The 20,326-nt window shown below is 41.0% G+C and overlaps 1 protein-coding gene across 8 annotated transcripts in view; it reads left to right on the top strand.

Annotated features, from left to right (window-relative positions):
- Positions 1 to 2,672: 2,672 nt before the first annotated feature.
- Positions 2,673 to 20,326, top strand: part of ANKS6 (ankyrin repeat and sterile alpha motif domain containing 6) — a 40,425-nt gene continuing 22,771 nt past the window's right edge. For 2 of the 8 annotated variants that reach the window (XR_011683957.1, XM_071455553.1), the window contains exons 1-8: positions 2,673 to 3,575; positions 4,328 to 4,436; positions 4,999 to 5,024; positions 7,029 to 7,528; positions 9,799 to 9,843; positions 11,512 to 11,716; positions 15,230 to 15,336; positions 16,776 to 16,924. Coding sequence is in view for 7 of the 8 variants with exons in the window: in XM_071455553.1 (XP_071311654.1) it covers positions 3,223 to 3,575; positions 4,328 to 4,436; positions 4,999 to 5,024; positions 7,029 to 7,528; positions 9,799 to 9,843; positions 11,512 to 11,716; positions 15,230 to 15,336; positions 16,776 to 16,924 (1,494 nt within the window). In the remaining variant the exon portion in view is untranslated. The other 6 variants (XM_071455545.1, XM_071455568.1, XM_071455574.1 and 3 more) reach the window with 6 other exon arrangements.

Raw genomic sequence — 20,326 nt, 5'->3', positions numbered from 1 at the left:
GGAAGCATTTCCTTTTCTGTGATGGTATTTCTAATATATGTGTCTTCCTTTTCATTAAGGCAGGGATAAGTGTTTTCACACAAAAGACATACTAAAAGTTTCAGTTTTCTTTTTCTCAGAAGTATGACTTTCTTGTGATTCACATCAGTAAGATTTTACAGTAGGAAATAATCTTTTACCTCTTAAATTGCCATGAAAAAAGCCATCATACTTGGGGATTTGAGATGCCACCATCCTCACACTTTGATAATGCAGATTATGAGTGAGTCAGCTACTTCTAGTTTCATAGATTTCTTTGGAACAGATTGCTTGTCTACTTGCATTTCTACATTTCTGAGAGGCTTTTGATTATGATGGCATTTTTACAGTTTTCCATATTACATGATCCTGAATTACGTATCAGGTAGAGATTTGCTCATGTGTCATGGTATATGTCCAAATATATTACATCCTATTACTGCTGTAAGAGCAACAGAATTTTTTGTTACCTGGCCAATTTGTGGTTCTACATCATTGCACACTTGCCATATTATACTTACTTTACTAGTTCTATGGGTACATTACATGCTCTAATGGTTTCCTAGGCTTTGTTTGACAAATGCTTAGCTCTGAGTCTTGAAGAACAATGACTCTAAGTAATTTATCTCTTTCATTTCACATTATATGATGAGTAGCATCAATAAAACTTGTATCTCCTTGGTGGTGTTGCTGGTGTTTTGAGATCATCAGCAGTGGAGACTTATGTTAGAGAAGTTTCACAGATGTTGATTCCTGACATGTGTACTCCTGCCTTATCTGTTCTGCCCTTTTTGGTGGGCCTGTTCTGTTCCTTGCACTTTTCTCATCTTTATTTGAAAGTAATTTCTTCATTTATTAGGGTTTTTTCTGTCATTTAAAATTATTTTAACCTTGGAGCAATCTAACATTGACTTATACAAATTAGCACAGAACTGATGTAAATGAATTTCTTATCAAAAGCAATGCATTTTTCACTGACTGGACAAAGATGCAGTTTGGACAAATCTTCTGAACAACTAACACACAGTCTGCACTTGAGAATCTTTGTTTTATTTTGTCCCATATTATTTTCCAACCTAAGCTTTCTCCATTATCTTATCCTAATGAACTGTTTGAAAGGCTTAGGTTGATCTTTCACTGGTGAAGAAATCAAGTCCAAGTATTTTCCAAAGAGCTTGGTACTGCATCATCCAGGAGAATATTCCATAGCAGTTTATTCATTTCAGAAGAAATTTGATTATTTTTCCTTGCCTTGGTCATCAGTCAGTGACAGAAATCCCTGAGTGATCATACCAGCATAAATGCTGAGGATGCCAACTGAAGATGATGACCATCAGATGACAGCAGCAGAATTCAGAACAAATAATTTTCCCTCTCATTTTTTAAACCCCATCAAATATTTCCTATGTCTTGTAAACTTCTTAAAATAAGTGTTGCATCTTTTGCTGATAGGCTTCTCATTCCATTCATGATATTTTTGTCTGGAGTTTCAAACCATTAGTAGAAATTGATAGCATAACTATCAGCTACATAACATAAATTTGTAGGATCACCATGTTGAGTAGCTTATCTCAAAGATAAACTGGAGTGATCCTGTCATTAATTTGACAATATCCGAGCATGCACTTTGATACGGTAAGTATGACCCAATTTTCTTCAATCATGAATAATGTATTGCGTTAATCTCTCTTGCCATTCCCTTCTTCCAGGCTCTGAAATCTTACAAAGAGTGATTTGCACCATCCAGCTTTATTGACAACAGCAAGCTTCTCACACTGTTATAATTTAAGGATGGCTGTAGGCTGTTTTGGCTGGACCAAAATTCTCCCTAGCCATGCATCTTCACTCTGCTGATGGCCACTGTAAGCTTCTTTATGCTTAAGAAAATTATTGAACATAAATGTAGGCGACACATACTTAAATATTCTACATGCTATCTATAATTAAAGAAGTATCCCTGAATACGTGCCCTGTCCAGGAAATTGTTCTATTATTTCTGTAATGATAAATATGATTCTTTTTTTTTTTGCCATGAATGGTACTTTCCCAAAGGGAAAGTGTCCATAACCACAGCCAGGACTCTTGTTTGCTGTAGACTTTCTCGAAGTGTAATAATTTGGCCCTTTGCCATGATGATCTGGCAATCTGGATTTGCCAGTGCATCAGAGCCAAAAAGCTGTATAACTTGGAAGATAAGAATGGCACTGCCTAAAACCAGGGGATTGCTACATTTTAGTGGCATTTGATAATTTTATACTCCTTTTAAGTTTTCCTAGTCTTCTCATCCCCAAACCCTCCACCCTATAACAAGTGCCCTGTCCTGCCATTGAAGTCACTGATTTTATAGATAGGGACACAACACGATATCATTGAGTTACGAAGTTCAAGATTTTTCTTTTCTTTTTGCTTTGCTTTAGATGTTGTAAAATCAGTTTAACCTAGAAAAGATTTCAGGATTTCCTGGGGGGCTGAAACCGAAGGGAAGACACACAAGAAATTCACAGTCATGCACAAAGATTTTAAACTGAAAGACTAATCAGCACTGTCAGGAGATGGGAAATGGGTGTTTCTAGGGGAAAAGACTGAACTTCGAATCCTGTATCTCATTGAAGAGAGAGACTGCTTTGGAGCTAAAGGAGACACAAAGTAGGACGGTGCAAGTAAAGGCTGGAGTATCAGGTACACGGAGCGAGGCTGACAGAGGGACCGCGCCAGGCTGTAGGAAGTCGCGTTGTGAAGCAAGAAAAAGGGATTGTTGTGTCAGGTGAAAATAAGCCCCACAGCGAAGGCGTGCTGCCATGACCCCGGCCAGAAAGACACGTAATGCGGGGACATTTAATTGCGCGGCAGCCAGTAACGGCGCGGAACGGCTGCAGCCCAGAGCGCAGAAATCCCTGGCGAAGGGGGCAGGAGCCGTGAGGACACAGGCGCTGGCTGGGCGAGGCGGGGGGACACCACTGGGGCTGCCAGCGGGGCAGGAGAAGCGCCGAGACCCCCGGCCCAGGCTGGGATAACCCTCGCCGGCTCCGAGGAGAGCGGCCCAGCCCGGCTCCCCCTTCACGCCGTGCGAGAGCGGCCGGGGCGCTGCGGCCGCCCTGGGCCGGCCTCCTCCTGCCGGCCGAGTCCCCTCCTCCCCGCTGCCTTCCCGGCGGCGGAGGGGCGGTCGCGGGCGGCCGAGCCGCTCGGGGCCCGGCAGCGCTGCCCATGGGGGAGAGCGGGGTGCCCCCCCAGGTCCAGCTATTCCTCCGCGCCTGCGAGCAGGGCGACTGCGAGACCGCCCGACGCCTCTTGGGGCTGCCCGCCGGCGGCGGCGACCCCGCGGCCCCCTCCTCCTTGTCGTGCGGCCCCGAGGAGACGGCGGCGGAGCCCCGCGGCGAAGCGTCGTCCCCGCCGAGCCCCGCCGTGCCCGTGGACTGCACGGACGAGGCCGGCAACACGGGGCTGCAGTTCGCCGCGGCGGGGGGGCACGAGCAGCTGGTGCGGTTCCTGCTGCGGAAGGGCGCCTCGGTGCAGAGCAGGAACCACTACGGATGGAGCCCCCTCATGCAAGCGGCCAGGTACGGGAGAGGGGGAGAGGGAGGGATCAGGGCCGAGGTGCGGGTCTCCCACCGCCATCCCGCCCCGCCGCGGAGCGTCGGCCTAGTCGGCGGCAGTCCCGGGGCGGGGAAGGGAGGGAGGGCCGCTGGGGCTCTGCCTTCCCCGCCCCCGGGCTGCCGCGGCCACTCGGCTCCCTCGCTCTCCGAACCGCGGTCCCCGGGCCGAGGGAGGGCGCCGGGGAGCTCCGGGCGAGCCAGCGTGGGAGAGAGGGCGGGCGCCATGTTGAGGGCCGCGGTGGGTTGGTGCCAGCGGAGCCCTGAGTTGTCCTGGGGGGATCGGAATGGTCGCCTGTTCCCGTCCCTGGGTGGGGGTGAGGAGGGGCTGTCCGGTGTAGAATTGGCGAAGTGTTATCCTGGGGCATTAGAAACTTCCTATGTTAAGAATGTGGTATTTGAAGCACTGCATGCTATTCCTTGGTTTAGCCAGCGCAAAATTGGAGCTAACGTGAACACGAAACACTGCTCTCCTCTGTGACAATAGGTATATGCACGTAGCCTTACTTAATTTGCATGGAGTTTTTTTGTTTTTTTTTTTTTTTTCATCTGTGTGTGTCATACTTGTTGAAAACTACGTCTGATGTAAAACATACTGAAGCGAACTGAAACAATTAATTTCCCTTAGTTTGCCCATGTTTGCCTTGATGGCTTGCTGGAGGATAGGGAAAATCATTGCTGAGGGTTTTTAATGACAAAATGCTTGTTTTCTGCATCAGTGATGCTGTCCTTTGCGTAACCCACTGCTGGGCCATGGGAGGTTCCCGTGTTGCTGATGCTGGGGTTGGTGCTTGTCTTTATTCCTACAAGCACACCTTGGGCTCACAGGTGTGTTTTGAACAGTTGGAGGGCATTGCTGTCCTATAATAACTAAATGCTTAATCAGGAGAATAAATGGTTTTTGTCATTCTAGTGGTGTTTTGTTTTGTTTTCTGTTTTTTTTTTAGAGGGGGGAGGTTTTGTTTGTTTGCTTGTATTTGTTTGGTTTTTTGTTGGTTGCCTTTTTTTAAAATTTCATAACTTTAAAATACTTGGAAAAAAATAATCTGTTTCAAAGTCAACATTTCTCTTTTCAATTAATAGCCATAGAAAGTTCCCAAAGAATGAGTCACACAGCTGGTTTCCCAGTAAGAACAAGGAAGACAAGGTTCAACAATTTGGGTATTTTATGAAGGTTTTAAAAAAAAGAAAAAACGTTGCAGAAACAGATTTTTTTTTCCTCTTAATGAAAACCATACACTCATTCCCTAAAAACAATAAAGTCTGATGACTAAAACCCTCTCACTGATTTCAAGAAATTACTGGCTGACGTTTGAAAAGTACTGTATACATTGTCGAAAAGCATAAAGTAGAAGAGCATTTTTCTCTTTTCTTTTTAATGGATAACCAGAAAGGAAGCCCAGTGTTGGTACAAAGGTAAGCTTCAGACTTATGTAGCTGTTTCATTTTCTGGCTGTGATTAGCTCTATTGCAGTTGGACAGGAGGTTGCAAATAAGCATAAAATTACTGTGTGCAGGGGTTGCAGGCTCTATTGAGGTGATGCAGTGAAGGGTACAGGATAGATTTAGGGAGTACACAAGCTCCAGAGGCTTCCTCCTGCAAATGTATACTCTCTGGAGGAAACAAAGGACTTTGAGGCTGTGGTTGCTTTAAGTGGTTAGTAGCATTCTCTGTGGTTTCCTCGACAAAGGTTTGCTTTGCTGTAATGTACAAAAGTTGCCTTCAGGGTCAGAGTTGGGCTATGCTAAGCACAACGTGCATGAGCATGCAGTAGTGCATGATGCCTGCAACAAGAGCACGACGCACACATCTTGTCAAGGTATTATATTTATTAAAATATGGGGTTGCCATTTTCTCACTGATAACTGGCTGGTTGGGGGTGTGGCTTGTCTGATTGCCTTTTGCTTACTGACAAACTAGCAGAGCCTCTGATAGTCAAGTGATATCAAAGCTAGGTTTCTGGTAAAGCTGGTGTCAGAGTTCAGTATTCTGACCAAGTTCTTGTAGATATTTCACACAAGGAGGGTTTGGTGCCATATTTCATTATTGGCAGATACTTAATATTACACAGGGTTTTAATTTAGCCTTGTAATATAGCAGTCTCTTGAAATCATAGCACAAGCCTGACCTAGAAACTGCTACAGACAGTCGAATCACAAGACACTATGGCACACCCATTACCAGTCCCTGTATGCTCATCATCACAGTGCTGAGTGTTGGAAGGAATGGGTTAAAAACCTAAAGACTGTTGAAGAGGATTTTAAATCACTTAAGTGACCTTGCAGCCAGGAATAATTCTTGATAAGTCTTGTGTGAACTGCAGGCCATTGGTCCTTTAGCATGAACTGGTAATGGTGCCTGCTTCTCCACTTCTGTATCTCTCCCTGTGTGTTGCTTTGGGGATCCCCAGGTTCATGAGGTAACAAATAAATTTACTCTTTGCATTCTAGCTTAGTGAGTTTGTGGTTGTTCTGTCTGCCTGTTTTTGTCAACTTACTCACTGGGTATCCCTAGTTATCAGGAAGGAGTACCTGGCTGGAAGCCAACTCAAGCACCTTACTTTTTAAAAATTTATTTTCATTTCATTTTGGTGCTCGGTGTTGGGCTGAACCGTGTTGATGCTTCCCCCCATGCTGGTGTGTGTGACTGAGGAGCAGAATAATTTCCATTGATTGTTTTAGGGAAGGCCATTCACATGGCCAGTTGTCCCACTGCTGGTAAACCATTTCTCTTAAAGATCCTCTCTGGTCCCCTTGGTGTTGAGGGAAGTTCAGCTAACTTTACAGCAGTGATGGCCACTCACCGTGTTCTTCTCTGAGCTTCATGGACACATCTGTATTCCCTAAGTCTTCTTACATTGTGGGAGTTCATTGATGGTTCACAACTAGAAAACAAGGGATACTGCAGATTTATCAACTGGAGAGTCAGTCTTTTATAATGGTCTTTTTCTTCCTTAGTTAGCACTGACTCTGCAGTTTTTACTCCAGTTGTTCAGTAGTAATGGCAGTACTTAATAAAGATCTCTGGAAACAAACTGGCTTTGATCTTTTAATGTGATACATCTGTGGAAATAAGAGGATGAAAGTGACACTGGTTTATGGAAGTTATGAGTTGGTGCCCTGTGGCAGAAAATGAGGCTGGCACTTTGCTGCTTTGAGCAGACCACCCTCTTCAATAGGTGCCTGCTTTATGAGCACAGTCACTGGTGCATGTGGAATGGTTTAGTTTACAGTCCTCAGCTGATGAGTGGTCTCCTCCAGCAAGGTGCCCATTGTCACAATCAGAGATGCTTGTATGGTCCCTCACAGTGTATGTATTAGTCAATTGGCAAATTTGGTAATGAAGTTTTCTAGGTTCGGAGTATGTTGGTTTTTTGCAGTCCAAGGTGTTAATTCTCCCTTGTGTCTCTTTCTTCCAAGGTTTGGACATCTAAGCGTGGCCCACATCTTGCTGGAGAATGGTGCTGATCTCAATGCACAGAACAAGTTAGGAGCCAGTGTCCTCACAATGGCCTCCAGAGGCGGTCATGTCAGCATGGTGAAATTGTTGCTGGAATCTGGAGCTTTTGTGGACAATTACGACCATTTTAGCACAAATGTACTTAACAGCAGCAGAGATGATCTTCCCGATATCACTCCACTGATGGCAGCTGCTCAGCACGGACATGAGGCAGTGGTGCATCTGTTGCTAGACTGGGGAGCTGATTGTAACTACACTATAAAGACAATGGGCTGGAGCCCTTTAATGCTGGCAGCCGTTAGTGGAAAGGTGAGCTTGGCACAGCAGCTCATGGAGAAAGGTGCCAACCCTGATCACTTGAATGTGCTACATAAAACACCTTTTGAAATCTCTGTTGGCTTCAAACACAAAGACATGAAGGACTATTTGGAATCTTTCACAACTATTAGGCCTCAGGCAGGTATGGAATTATTTTTTTGTTTCTCTTTAGGAATTGAGGAGCTTACTTTGTATGGGCATGATGTTCTTTGTAATTTGCAGCTGGATTTTGAAAATGTTGGAGTAGGCACACCTACTTCAGCTGAGGTACAAGTGCCCAACTTCAGCAAATTTTTTCCATGTTAGCAGGATAAGATTCCTGTCTGTATGTGGCTGTTTTGGGGACACTTTTCAAGATATTTATGCAAGCCAGCACTGGGAAGTGCTTAACAAGAGGGTTTGGAAGAGCTGGATTTTCCAGCTTTGTACTGTTTGCTATAAAAGATAAGGATGTGGCTAGCTCTAGAAAGATCATTTTCCACTGCCATATGGACATGTCCAAAACTGTTGTCTGCATTTGGTGTCATTTCTGCAGGTCAAGCTTCCCTTGTACTTGAAGAAGTAAGAACAAAAATCAGACATCTGTTTCTGCTGTAGAGAAGGTGTGAACTCAGATATTGACTTATAGGTTAAGTTGGAACTCTAGAGCTTTCATCCAGCCATGCTGCCAGGCAGGACTGATTGATTGTAGATGTTTGCTCATGACCTTGAGGAACAGACATCCTGTTGCTTACAGGACACAGGATCAGAGATCCATAGAATTCACGAGTGTCCATGAGTTTGCGTGTACAGGGTGTATGTTCAGGCAGAGTTGGCCTCAACTTAAAGTATTGAAGGATTCTGTTTAAGTGAGAAGACTGGACTTGCTTTAAAGCAGATTGATGTTTGTCACCTCTGCTGAGGGGGAATTTCCATCATCAGGAGGCTAGTAACTCATTTGGGCAGAGAGGGGGGTAAAAACATTATTCTTCCACACAAATTTCTGCATTGGTTTTTGATCATACTTCAAGTCTCCTCCTAGTGCTGGAGTCTTGAATATCCTGTGAAGAAGAAAGATCATTTTTGTTGTCTGGAAGACAGGAAAAAAGGAACTTTTCTTCTGATCCATTGCCATAGATAGGGTGAATTGCCTCCTAGGAGAAAGCAGCTCTCTTCCCACAGCTGTTCTAAGCAGCAGATTTACTACCTGGAGTGGCTTGAGTGTTACCTGCCTTCTGTCCCTGTCCTTACTTAGGCTTACCCAGATCTCAGTCTTTCCTTCTGACATCATCTTATGGTCTCCTGCTCCCTGAAGCTGGCTCTCCTCCAGGGTTTTCACATGACAAGAATGGAGCCTGGTCCTTTCCTAAACTAGTCTTTTGAAATCTGTTTTACAGTGGTGAGCTCATACACACAGTTCCTTCTATAAGAACAGTTTCTGAATCAGGAGAAAATGTAGGACCCATCACTCTCTTTCCTGGTCTTAAAATAAGAGTTTCTTGCAGTATTTTGGGCTTTTCAGCAATTGCTTTTGTTCATCATATTAAGGTGACTTCCTTTGGAGTAAAGCTGTGAACATAAACCTTTTCTGTGTTTCATAAAAATGCCAGAATTGGGCTCACGAAGTCTCTCAGTGTCTCCTTGTTTTCCATAAAATTTTGTTACCCCATGGATTCTGTGGTAATAATTTGTTCATAATAATTTCGAAGATAGAGGACGGTATTTTCTGGCATGAGTGGAAGGTGAAAAATATGTCACTATTTTTTCCTCATCTTATATAGTGTCAGAATTTTTGAAGTACTGTTAAGCCATGTAAAAAGAATGATTCTTCACTCAAAATATTACAATTTGTAATAATTACAGTTCTTATTATGGGGATGATTATCTGGGAGCTGAAGAATATTAATTCACAAGTAACAAGCCGCATAGTTAAATTGACACTATTATTTTTGTGACCTTTACAAATTAACCTGGAAATACTCAAGAGGAAATAAAACTGGAGCAGCTTGTAAAACTCCTTTTGAGTCACCTTTCAAAATAATCCCATACAATTTGAGTGTTCACTGTTGTACAGGCGATTTTGCCAGACCACAAAGCCATACTGTAATTCTTTAGTGGATATTTTAGACTTCCAGGCAGGAAAAAAAGGGTTTCCAAATACAGTTTCCTGATGGAGAATGGAAATTGAAAAGCCTGTGCTGGTGCCTTATTATAGTTTCTAGCTTTAGTTCTGCTCAAAGAACTATACAGGTGATTCATTCTTCCCAAAGGTAATACAGAACTTGTCAATACTTTCTTTGTTCTTATTAAGTATATGCCTAAACATGTGTTTTATAATACTTTAAATTTTTAATAGTTTTTTTGTATAAAAATTCTACTAGAGATTTTTGCTATTTTTTTGATTGCTAATATAAATGTTTATATTTCTTTCAGATGCAGAAAAGAGGCAACCTGATGTCTTTCATGCTTTGAAAATGGGTAAGTACTGTCATGATTCTTCCACCCTGTCGAGTTTTTCTAACTTCAGAGCATGTCTGTTTGCTAGTGTGGAAAACATGATTTTTCTGTTCCTGCTCTTCACATGTGAGCTACCAAAACATCTTCCTGGGAAAGCCTCAAGTCTGTTAGATTTTTAGAGTGATCATGTGCCCTTCTTGTACCCCTGTGATTTTTGAGATTTACAGATGTTAGTGCTGGGTCAGAAGAAGTAGCATAGGAGGGGCCAAATGAATACTGGTCAGCACATTGTGTTTTGGCTTTTTTTTATTTGGCTATGGATGGCAGCACTGTTAAAAAAGCAACTCATTAGATTAAGGAGTGTCCAGGATCCAAAGTAAATTCTGGTGTCTCTGTAGGTTCCAGGGTTTCTGTTTAACAAAGTCTGCTCTGGGTCTGTGTTAAAAAAGCCACCCACTGTCTTTTACCAAACTGGAACGTACAAAAAGTAGTCCTGTTCCAAGAAATTAGCTGAGTGGCATTGGTGGGTGGGTGTGAGTTTCAGTGAGTGCATTCAAGTGGCTGCAGGGTTTGTCTGGGATTCTGAATGACTTTCCAAGGCAAATGTTCATTTCTGTGACTGAGTTGAAAGCAGCCTATGTTATGAAGCAGTTTACCATCTGAAGGGTTTTTTTAAAGGTGAAAATTTTTCCATTTGCATGGCAGTTGATGATTTGCTTGTTCTTGCCCCTATTCCTGTGGTAGTACACACAGTCACAGAGATTTTTTTTTCCTTCTCTTCTTCCCTGCTTTTGCCTGCCATAGGACATCAAAAAAAATACAGGATGTAGGTGTGCTTAAGCTCTCTGTTTAAGACAGTCCTGACTACCTCATACATTTTTTAAAAGCAGCCCTACTTCAAGATTTAGGAAAAAACCCTCAACCTTGTTCAAATACATTCAGTAACATATTTCATACTGCTTTTTGTAATCTAGACAAGAACTCAAGTGACTACCAGCTTCTTTATGTGGAAACTTGAAAATTAGAATAGATTTTAAGGAACTGTAAAGCTGACTAATGACAACAAATGACTTTACTCTTCAGCAAGGAGTAGGGAAGTTTTGTATTGGAGGCGTAGTTCGAATACTGGAGGCAGAAAAAAAAATCATTAGGAATATAAGAAAGTTGAGTGCTGGAGTAAACTCCTTTGAGGTTGTGGAATTCCATCAGTAAAGGTTTTTAGAATCACTGAACTATCTTTGTAAGAGGAACTTACTGGTCAGTGTGAGACAGGGCATTATTCTACCTGTTTAAGGCAAGGAATGATCTCCACCACCTTTTAGAGTGCCTTTATACCCAGCTACTTTGATTCTAAAATCGTTGATTCTGTGATTGCAGCCTGTGGAAATGGAACAGGGATCTTTGAAAGAAAAATCATGGTGCCTGAGCATCATTAATTTTCTTTGCAGGACATCATCTTATGGCAATTTAATAGAAATATTCCCTATTTGTGTCTTCACTTGCAGGATGTACTGCAGTTTATACAACCTTCCTTAGTCGTTCATTTTAGAAAATAATTATTGTAATGGGATTGTGCCATAAGTGTACAGGTAGAGAAAATGAGGAAAATACAGTGCCTCATGCAATTTTATGTTGGCTGGAAATATGTACTAATTAACATTTAGGTTATGTTTTATCACTGTTTTACAGGAAACTTTCAGCTGGTTAAAGAGATCATTGATGAAGATCTGAGTCAGGTTAATGTTACCACTGTTGATGGTGCATCTCCTTTAATGATTGCAGCTGTAACTGGACAGCTGCCCCTTGTTCAGTTCCTTGTTGAGAAAAAGGCTGATATTGATAAGCAGGATAATGTTCATGGCTGGACAGCACTAATGCAGGCCACGTACCATGGGTAAGATATGTGCTTTCTTTGTGTCTAGCAGTAAGAAGTTTAATTTTTCTTATGTTCCAATAGAAAAAATCCTCTGTGATACTGACTCTAGAAGCAGAAAGGTCTTAAAAGAAATTAAGAGACTCATGACCTCAGTTTCTCATGACTCTTGCACTGCCCTCAGCTTTTTGGAGCAGATCTGAATCATGTTTTGATCACCATAGTATGAGAAAGACATTAAACTATTAGAGAATGTCCACTGGAGGCCAACATGGATGGTGGAGGGCCTTGAGGGGAAGCTGTGTGAGGAGTGACTGAGGTCACTTGGCCTGGTCAGCCTGGAGGAGAGGAGTCTGAGAGGAAAACTCATTGCCATCTACAACTTCCTCATACTTCCTCATGGGGGAAAGAGGAGGGACAGGCACTGACATCTTCTCTGTGGTGATCAGTGACAGGACCCGAGGGAATGGCCAGAAGTCTCAAGGCAAGGTTTAGGTTGGATATTAGAAAAAAGTTCTTAGCTTAGAGAGTGGTTGGGCACTGGAAAGATCTCCCAAGGGAAGTGGTCACAGCACTTGGCCTGACAGAGTTCAAGGAGTGTTGGAACAAAGCACTCAGAGACATGGTGTGTCCCTTGGGGATGATGCTGTGCAGGGATTCAGCAGTCTTGGATTCAGCAGTCCTTGTGGGTCCCTTCTAACTCCGGTTATTCTGTGATTCTGTGATGTTTGGATTTTAGAATGAGTAAAGCATTTGGGAGCCTGAAGCAAGCTCAGTAAGTACTGGGAACACAGTGCTCCAGGCAGTCCCCAGGAGCCTTGGTGCACACTTCAGCTTCCATCCTTTGATGTTTTTCAGTATTGTGAAAGATTCTATCACCCTTCCTGCCAGGGTTGTAAGTCTTACATGAAGTTATGAAACTTCAAGGCAATCAGCTTTCCATGTACCACATTTTCCAGTCGTAAAACCATTTCTGTGTTCTTCTGTTCAGCCTTTAGTTTTCATCGAGTTTTTGGAAATGCAGCCAAAATAATTGTCATTTTCTGTAAAGCTCCTTTGTAAATCTAAGTAGCTGCTTAGGAGTCAGACCTCAGAAATTGCCCTGGCTGGTACTTCATATGTGATATCTATCATATACTTAACACTGTTTAAATACAGGATATTCAGTTCAGGAAGGTGAACTTTTCTTTTTTGTAGATAAGGCCCGCAGCAAGGTGAAGGTTCTCTTAAGTGGTAGTGCATTAATTGTATAAAGGCAGGTATTCTGCACCAGATTTTTTTTTTAGTCAGCAGATCTCCTTGGACTGTGTAAATGCAACAAAGAGGAAAAATAGGAGGTCAAGTTGTCATTGCCTTGTGAAACTTTTCTGAAGTAGTTCTTGGGACCTTTATTGATCGTAGTGACAGAAGTGCACTAAGATCAGATTTTCTGGTGCAGCTGTTTCACTTAGCATCAGTCACACAGTACACAGCTGGAATAGGAGCAGCCAGCACAAAGTGATGGGCAGGGCTGCTAGCATGTCCCCTTGCTGGTACTCGGGTGCTTGTTTGTGGAAGCACATACAAAAGTTAGTCCTGCATGTGTTTAGATACTGGCTGTTCAGTTTACTGGAGGATGGCATTATGAAAAGTCCTTTCCCTAATATATCAGTCAACTTTGTAAGTTTGAAACTTTGTAAGTTAATTTTGTTAATATGCTTAATATTTGAGGTAGTGGAATTTTAGGAGTGTTTGGTATTGTTCATGCTTAAGTAAAGCTGTCTAAAGGACACTGGCTCAGTGAAAAGACCAGAAGGACATCCCAGTCCTGGAAATAAGGGTGTGACTTCTTGGGAACTTAGAGCTATCCATGAAGGATAAAAGATGTCCCTAGTCACCCAAGATAATCCCAGCATCACAGCCAGCTATGAAACCCTCTCAGTGTTGTATGGTGTCATAGGTAAGTAATGACAGCAAGACTGACTCCAGGGACATCTGGATCAATAGAAGAGCAGCATGAAGGCTGCAGAAGTACAATTGCTGTGCTAAGTTTACTATGATGAGCAATCATAGTACACGTGGAGGTGGTACACTTGAAATACACAAGAGCCGTTTGTGTAAAGCCCCGTTCGCACTGCCCCAGTGTGGGTGGAATACCTCACGTGCATAATATTCATAATTCTATACTTTGCATCTGAGTCTTTTTCTTAGCTTGGAGAGTTGAAAATTTTCATAACATCTGGAAATCTTTGAGCTCCACAGAACCTCAGCTAACCCTTTCTCAGGACCACCAGTAGTGTGAAGGGTTTGAAGGAGGGAGCGGGCCGGGTCTCTCTGAGCCAGAGGCACTAAAAAGTGGTGTCTCTGTGTGCTCACAAGGTGCAGGACTGGAGAGCAGGATGGAGGGATGATAGTTCTAAAGAAGAGTAGGAAAGTAATAGGAAATACGCAGAGGAGCTGTGGTGAGGATAAGCAGAATTTTTGTTAGAAGAGAGGAGTAACAGTCATCCTCCATTTCAGGTTGATTTTGTGTGGAGTGATTTCAGGAGTGGACATGTAATCTGAATAAGAAATGATGCTCTGAAGTGGAGATGTTGAGATCCATTTTTCAGCTTCATTATTAGAATTTGCAGTTACCTGTTGGTGCTTGAGAATGTTTTTTCTGTGTTGCCGATGCATGTCAGAGTTTGATTTTATACAAGGTCAGTCACTGTTAAAGAGTTTTAATATTAATTATATTTTCCCTAGCTTTGTTTTCTGTTCAGTTATTTCATAGGTTGAATTGAAGTATTTTTTTTAACTCACAAGGCTAGTCCTGCTTATTTACTCAGGTGTATCAGAGGGGAGAGGGGCTAATAGAGCAGGATGGTGAGTGTCTTTTATGCAGCTAGCTTTGAGGAGCTTTTGTTGGAGGTGTTTGTGTTGGTTGACATTTAATGCTGATTGTTTTTGCATTTTAAACACCTCAGGGAAGTGATAATGTGCCCTCTCAATTATAAAATTTATAGCTGTAATTAGGTGAAGTACTGTTTGAAGTTTATCAGTTATCTTCAGTCAATTTGGCTTTTCTGTATGCAATTTCTTACTGTGCAAGTTGTGAAAAAGAGGTTGCATTGAAGTATTAATGATGGCATGTGATGACTACTGAAATGTCCTTTGTTGTTCCATCTGCTTTTCTGCCCTAGGCATTAATGGCTTTCATTGGAAAGGTGTTTAGCAACATATTGCAGTCACTTCCAAAGGATCAGCTTAGGAAGCTGATATTCAAATGGTGCTTTTAATGATATTCAAATGGTGCTTTTAAGACTAACTTTCTGCATGTTGATTAATGTAAGTCATACTGAGTAAAAACGTGACTGACAAAGGATTTGTGGGAGCTTTTGAAGAGCTTGTGAACAAATTTTACACTAAGTTATCTGTAGAATGTGTAAAACTGATCTCTGATTCAGGAACAATGTTATAATATATATATATATGCAAATGGAATATTGGGAGCTTCTTTCTTCATTTACTTGTTCTTTAATGTGATCAATGCCTTTTTTTCTTCCCTTAAAGAAACAAAAATGTTGTTAAGTACTTGTTAAATCAAGGAGCTGATGTTAACCTTCGTGCGAAAAATGGATACACAGCGTTTGACCTGATAATGCTGCTGAATGATCCAGGTATGCTATTTCAAAATGCTGTGGAGAAATGTACAATATAAACAAATATACATTCCTTCCAATCCAGAAAATCCATTGCAGTTGCTAGCAAGTATCCTCTCATGTCTAGGCCGGACTGGAGCAAGAAAGGACACTGTCTGAAAGTGGTGGGGTTTGAGTTAATTGGTTAGATGAGTGTGTACGTTTATGGGATAACAGATTTTGTGCATTCCTCTTGCTTTTGGTTCTGAAGATGCTTGAAAACTGTGCTGTTTGTGTCACCAGAGCCAGCTGTGTGGCATTTGATTGTGGAGGCGCTGGTATTCTGAAGTGTCATTAACACAGAGCTATGAGCTGGAGCTAGAAATTGCCCCTTGACAAAGAGTAGCCAAGGGACAGGACAGAGAGAGCACAGTAGGAACAGAACTAGGGAACTCCTGACTGAACCTCCAGCTAGTTCTGTACAGGCTGAGAATAAATCACACCTCAGGGTTCCGGTTGTTTGTGTGGGAGTGCTGTAGGACAAGACAGCATGCTTTGGGGAGGCTTGAATGAAACACATTTAGTTTTTGTTGCAGTTTGTTTTACATATATAATTTGTTACTGTTAACCTTCCTTGGTACCTGAATTGATTTATCTGAAGCCAAAACCCATTACTGCAGATGAGGTCTCTGAATTTACACCTTATGGTGGTCATGGTTACTAGCAGATTGTTTTCTATGGTAAAGGTAGATCACTAATAGTACAACATTCTAGACAGTAAATACAGAGAATTATTTTAGAACTAACTTCTGTGACAGAATAGTTTGTCTCACTACTTCTTTCTCTCTTGTTCAGTTCTCTCTGCCTTTCTGAAAATCCTACCTGGCTCCTGTACAAAATGCAGATTTACAGAATTTTTTTTTTTTTTGCTTTCCTGTCTCCTGTCATGCTTGTTCTTTTTTCATCCTCTTACTTTTTTTCTTACTTCTTTTTTGTCCATCTTTTTTCTTACCATTTTTTTCAGTCCCTTCATTGTCCAGGCTGAACATCTTCTTTTTCTTTGGGATTTACTTTCGAACTTCTTTTCTGCAACCTATGCTTGAAGAAAGAATATTCATTTTTCTCTACTCTCTTCTGTGCCAGGTGAGAAAAGGGAGCGTCTCAATATTGTTCTTAACTTGTACAAAGTGTGAGAGTGGGCAGTTCACTTGGTCACACGTGACTGATTCCAGCTGAGTAGCATGCTTATTTATATTGATAAATACCTTTAGAGAGATGCTATGACTGCAGCCCAAATTGTGGGGAGAAGACATGGGAAAATAGGTCAAGAAAGAAAGTTTTGGGGGTCCATCTGTTTTGTGTGTGAGAGGTAGATCAGTTGCTACTTATATGTGAGTTACAGGGAAAATGTCAGTGTATTGGTTGTAATTTGGGAAAGCAAAACAGGCCAAACATTATCTTAATTTGCTTCCTTTTAGATACAGAGCTTGTAAGGTTACTGGCATCAGCATGCATGCAAGTAGATAAAGACAAGAACAAAGTGAACAACAGATCATCTCTGCCTCGTTCCAGAAGTAGGCAATCCTTAAATGTCCCAATCTTGCCAGATGACAAAGGAGGCCTAAAGGTAAATATATTCATTCTTGATAAAAACTCATTAATTCCTGTAATGTATAATCAGAAAAAACAATTGCTAAGAAGCATTTTGGATCTAATATGTAACTGGGTTTGCTGGGGAGTTGTGTGTTATTTCTGAATTTCTTGTTGACAGTGTGTTCTGGTTTTGTGGAGTGTAGCACGTATTCAACTTCATCAGGTAGCAAGGCATTGAAGCATTTGCATTGAAGCATTTCAGTGCCCACAAATAGATCTCATGATTAAGTGGAAGGTACCATGATCATAAGTTTGGAACTCAATTTCCATTATGATCTTGCTTTTAAATCTGGACAGAGGGTAGACTTCTTCATAGCCATAAATGGTAGCAGGCTATTGACATTGAAAATTAAAAATATCATAGCAGAGATTTTAATATGAAGAGTTGTGGAGGAGTGTGCACTTCAAGCTTACATGTCATCTGGTATGCTGTATCCTTAACTCAAAACTGATGGGAAACAACATGGAGTCAGAATAAGTGCATGCCAACTAAACAAAGATATTCCAACTTTCATTGACTGCAAAAGAGAAGGAAGAAGTGTTAGTTTTGTTGTTGTTGCCATTGTTGTTGCCTGTTTTGGGGCATCAGTTTATTTAGTGAATAATCTTTAATTATGGTGTATGTGTAGTGTACCTCTGAATTTTCTGGAGTCCATGATGTCATCCCTTAAGTATAAATATTACCATAATCTTGAAAAAAGTATATTAATTTCCAGGCTATTTTTGACATGAATTTTAAAGACCATTTAAAGTTCTGCTTCAGCTCAAATCTGTTTTGTCATTTTAACTATGAAGGAACATTGTTTTCATATGATTATACTATCATTCAATATGATACAACTTCATTGTCAATTTAAACAGAGCTATTTTACTTAGATGGGAAATTGTCAGAATAGATTTTGGCTCTATGGAATACAGATCAACAATGGATTGGATTGCAACCCTTACAGTGTTATGACACAAAGGCTTGAATTAGGGTCATAAAAGATTGTTAGGTGAAAAAAAAAAACCTAACTATTTGCCAGTGATAAGGATAGGGGAAGGATAGACACAATTATTGACACAAATTTAATATTCTGGAATATTTAAGTATTTGGCCTCAAAGCTAGAGTATTACAGTGCTTACTAGTCATTATCAAACTTCTTTTTTCAGCAGAAATTGTATTCTGTATAGTTCTATTAAAAATACAACCCATAAGCTTATGTTATCCATTCTTCCCTCGCTTCTTAATGCTTTACTAATCAGCCTGTCTGACCATGAGTATCTTACCTGTCTTACTCTTCTTACAAATACTCCAAAAGGGTAAAAATGGTATTTTCAGATTTTGTGGCTGGAGGGCAATGTCATAACAGTCATGTCTCTTTGGGCCATCATGTCAAGAGAGGGCTCTGGTGAGGGGACCTCTCCTGGGATTTGTAGCAACCGTGTTTCTGTGTGGACAACTGCTCTGTGGTGAGCTGGAACTGTAAACAAAAGATATTTATGGCAATTTGACCAGTACAGCATTTTTTTGTCTAGATCAGTGCGAATGACTGAGTGTGGGGTCTGCAGGATCATGGAAATGTGAGAGTGAGAGGGAATTCATGAGGCTCACTTGCCTTAGCATCAGGAGACAAAATAAATGTACCAAGAGCATCTTTGACAGATATTCAGTTCGCTTTTCTTTCACTGTGGTGAAGAAGATCCCCTGATCCCATGGTTTCTCCATCAGCACCCAGTTGCACTGCTTGGTGCTTTTTTGGGTCAGAATTTTTCTCAGCCTGCATTTTTTCTTTTGTTGCCCATTAAATTGATTGAGTCTTGTTCAGTGGTCACCTTCATTTTTGTAAGAACTGTATAAATACTTAGAGAACTATCATATTCAATCTTTTTTTTCTAGTCTAAACAAAATTGATTAATGCAGATTTCCTTGTTTTTATGTTTTGATTCCTAAACTTCTGACTATTTCTAGTTTGTATGTTATCTGTCAAGATGAGGATTCTAAAATGAGTGGTGAGATTCTGACCAGGGTCACAGTATCACTTAGTGGCATACAAAAACTCCATCACAGATGTGTTTCCTGTTACCAGTGAAATTCACTTTTTTTTTTGCAGCAGTAACACTGTGCATCTATACAGAGTTTCTGCTATGTTGTGATTGATTTTTTTTCTTATGTACACTTGCTTATTTCCTTGCTTTTTTTCCTACATTAGTACACTTGATTTCTTCTTGCATGCCAGCTTGAACCTCCACTGAAAAATGTCAGTTTGGCAGTGTTTAAATTTAGAGTGTTAGAGGTGCTTACAAAACTGTCTAGATGGATGTCTTCCTTAGACTACAGAAAAATATGTTGTGTTTCATTGTTGCAGTTGTTAGTGAGCATTCCCAAACCTATTGCACAAATATGATCTCCCAATTTGAGATCAAATAATTTACAATTTGTCTCATTTTTTGGCTGTGGTCTTTTCCCTTTATTAATTTTACTTGAACCCTATTTTTCTCAATTGTTTGATGAATGCTACATGAAATAGCAATAAAAGCTTTAATAAAGTCAAGCTGCATTCCAGCTTTTCATCCCTTCTGCTCACTTGACTGGTTATTCTGTCAAAAAGAGATTCATTTGGTAGAGTTTATTTTCAACAAATCTCTGCTGGCTGTGTCTTATGAGCTGTGATGACATATGAAGTTTTTTCAGTTATGCTTTTTCATGGTAAGCATTTTGATCAGTAAATTTTCAGATTTTCCCTTTTCAGTGATCATATATTTGCCTTTTGCCTGATTTCTGTAACTTCTTCCATACTTTTTAGTGAAGATAATCAATATTTATTCAGAGGTCATGTTGCCTATAATTGATCTGGGGTAATTTTAATCAATATTGTCTAGTTCTAATTTGTGTAAGCTCATTTAAATACTCTTACTCTGTTAAGCAAATGCACATATATTCCTGTCTTCCTCCTGTTAATGGTACTCATACTAAAATACCTCATCACAGGTAGGCTGCTTATGAAGTTTAAAAAAATAAATGCTTTTCAGTCTCACCTTTTCTTTGAGCACTTTTGTCATTAACTAGTAGACTTTTTATTTTGCGATGTGTTTCTCTTATTTTTAATTTGTGTGCAATATTGGCCCCTGTTCCTTTACTTGCTGATAACATAGTGGATATTCACGATCTCATTCTTCACCTCTATCACACGAGAACTGTTAACTGCTTTGTTTCTTACCATTTTGTGGCCTCTGTGTGAATCAACACGGGTGGGTAACCAAGGCAACCATCAAGCCACAGCTGAAATGCAAGGAGAAGATTTATTTTGTTACCTGAACCACAAGGCTGGGTGCCAGAGACACACAGGGACCCAGGCTCCAGTAGGCTAAATTCATCCTATAAGTAAGGGCTTC

This window comes from Agelaius tricolor, unplaced genomic scaffold (genome assembly GCF_023055355.1).
Source record: "Agelaius tricolor isolate 1412-34295 unplaced genomic scaffold, bAgeTri1.0.p SCAF_2, whole genome shotgun sequence".
Lineage (NCBI taxonomy): Eukaryota > Metazoa > Chordata > Aves > Passeriformes > Icteridae > Agelaius > Agelaius tricolor.
Note: the sequence above shows the minus strand (reverse complement) of the source record. Positions and strands in the feature narration are given on the sequence as shown.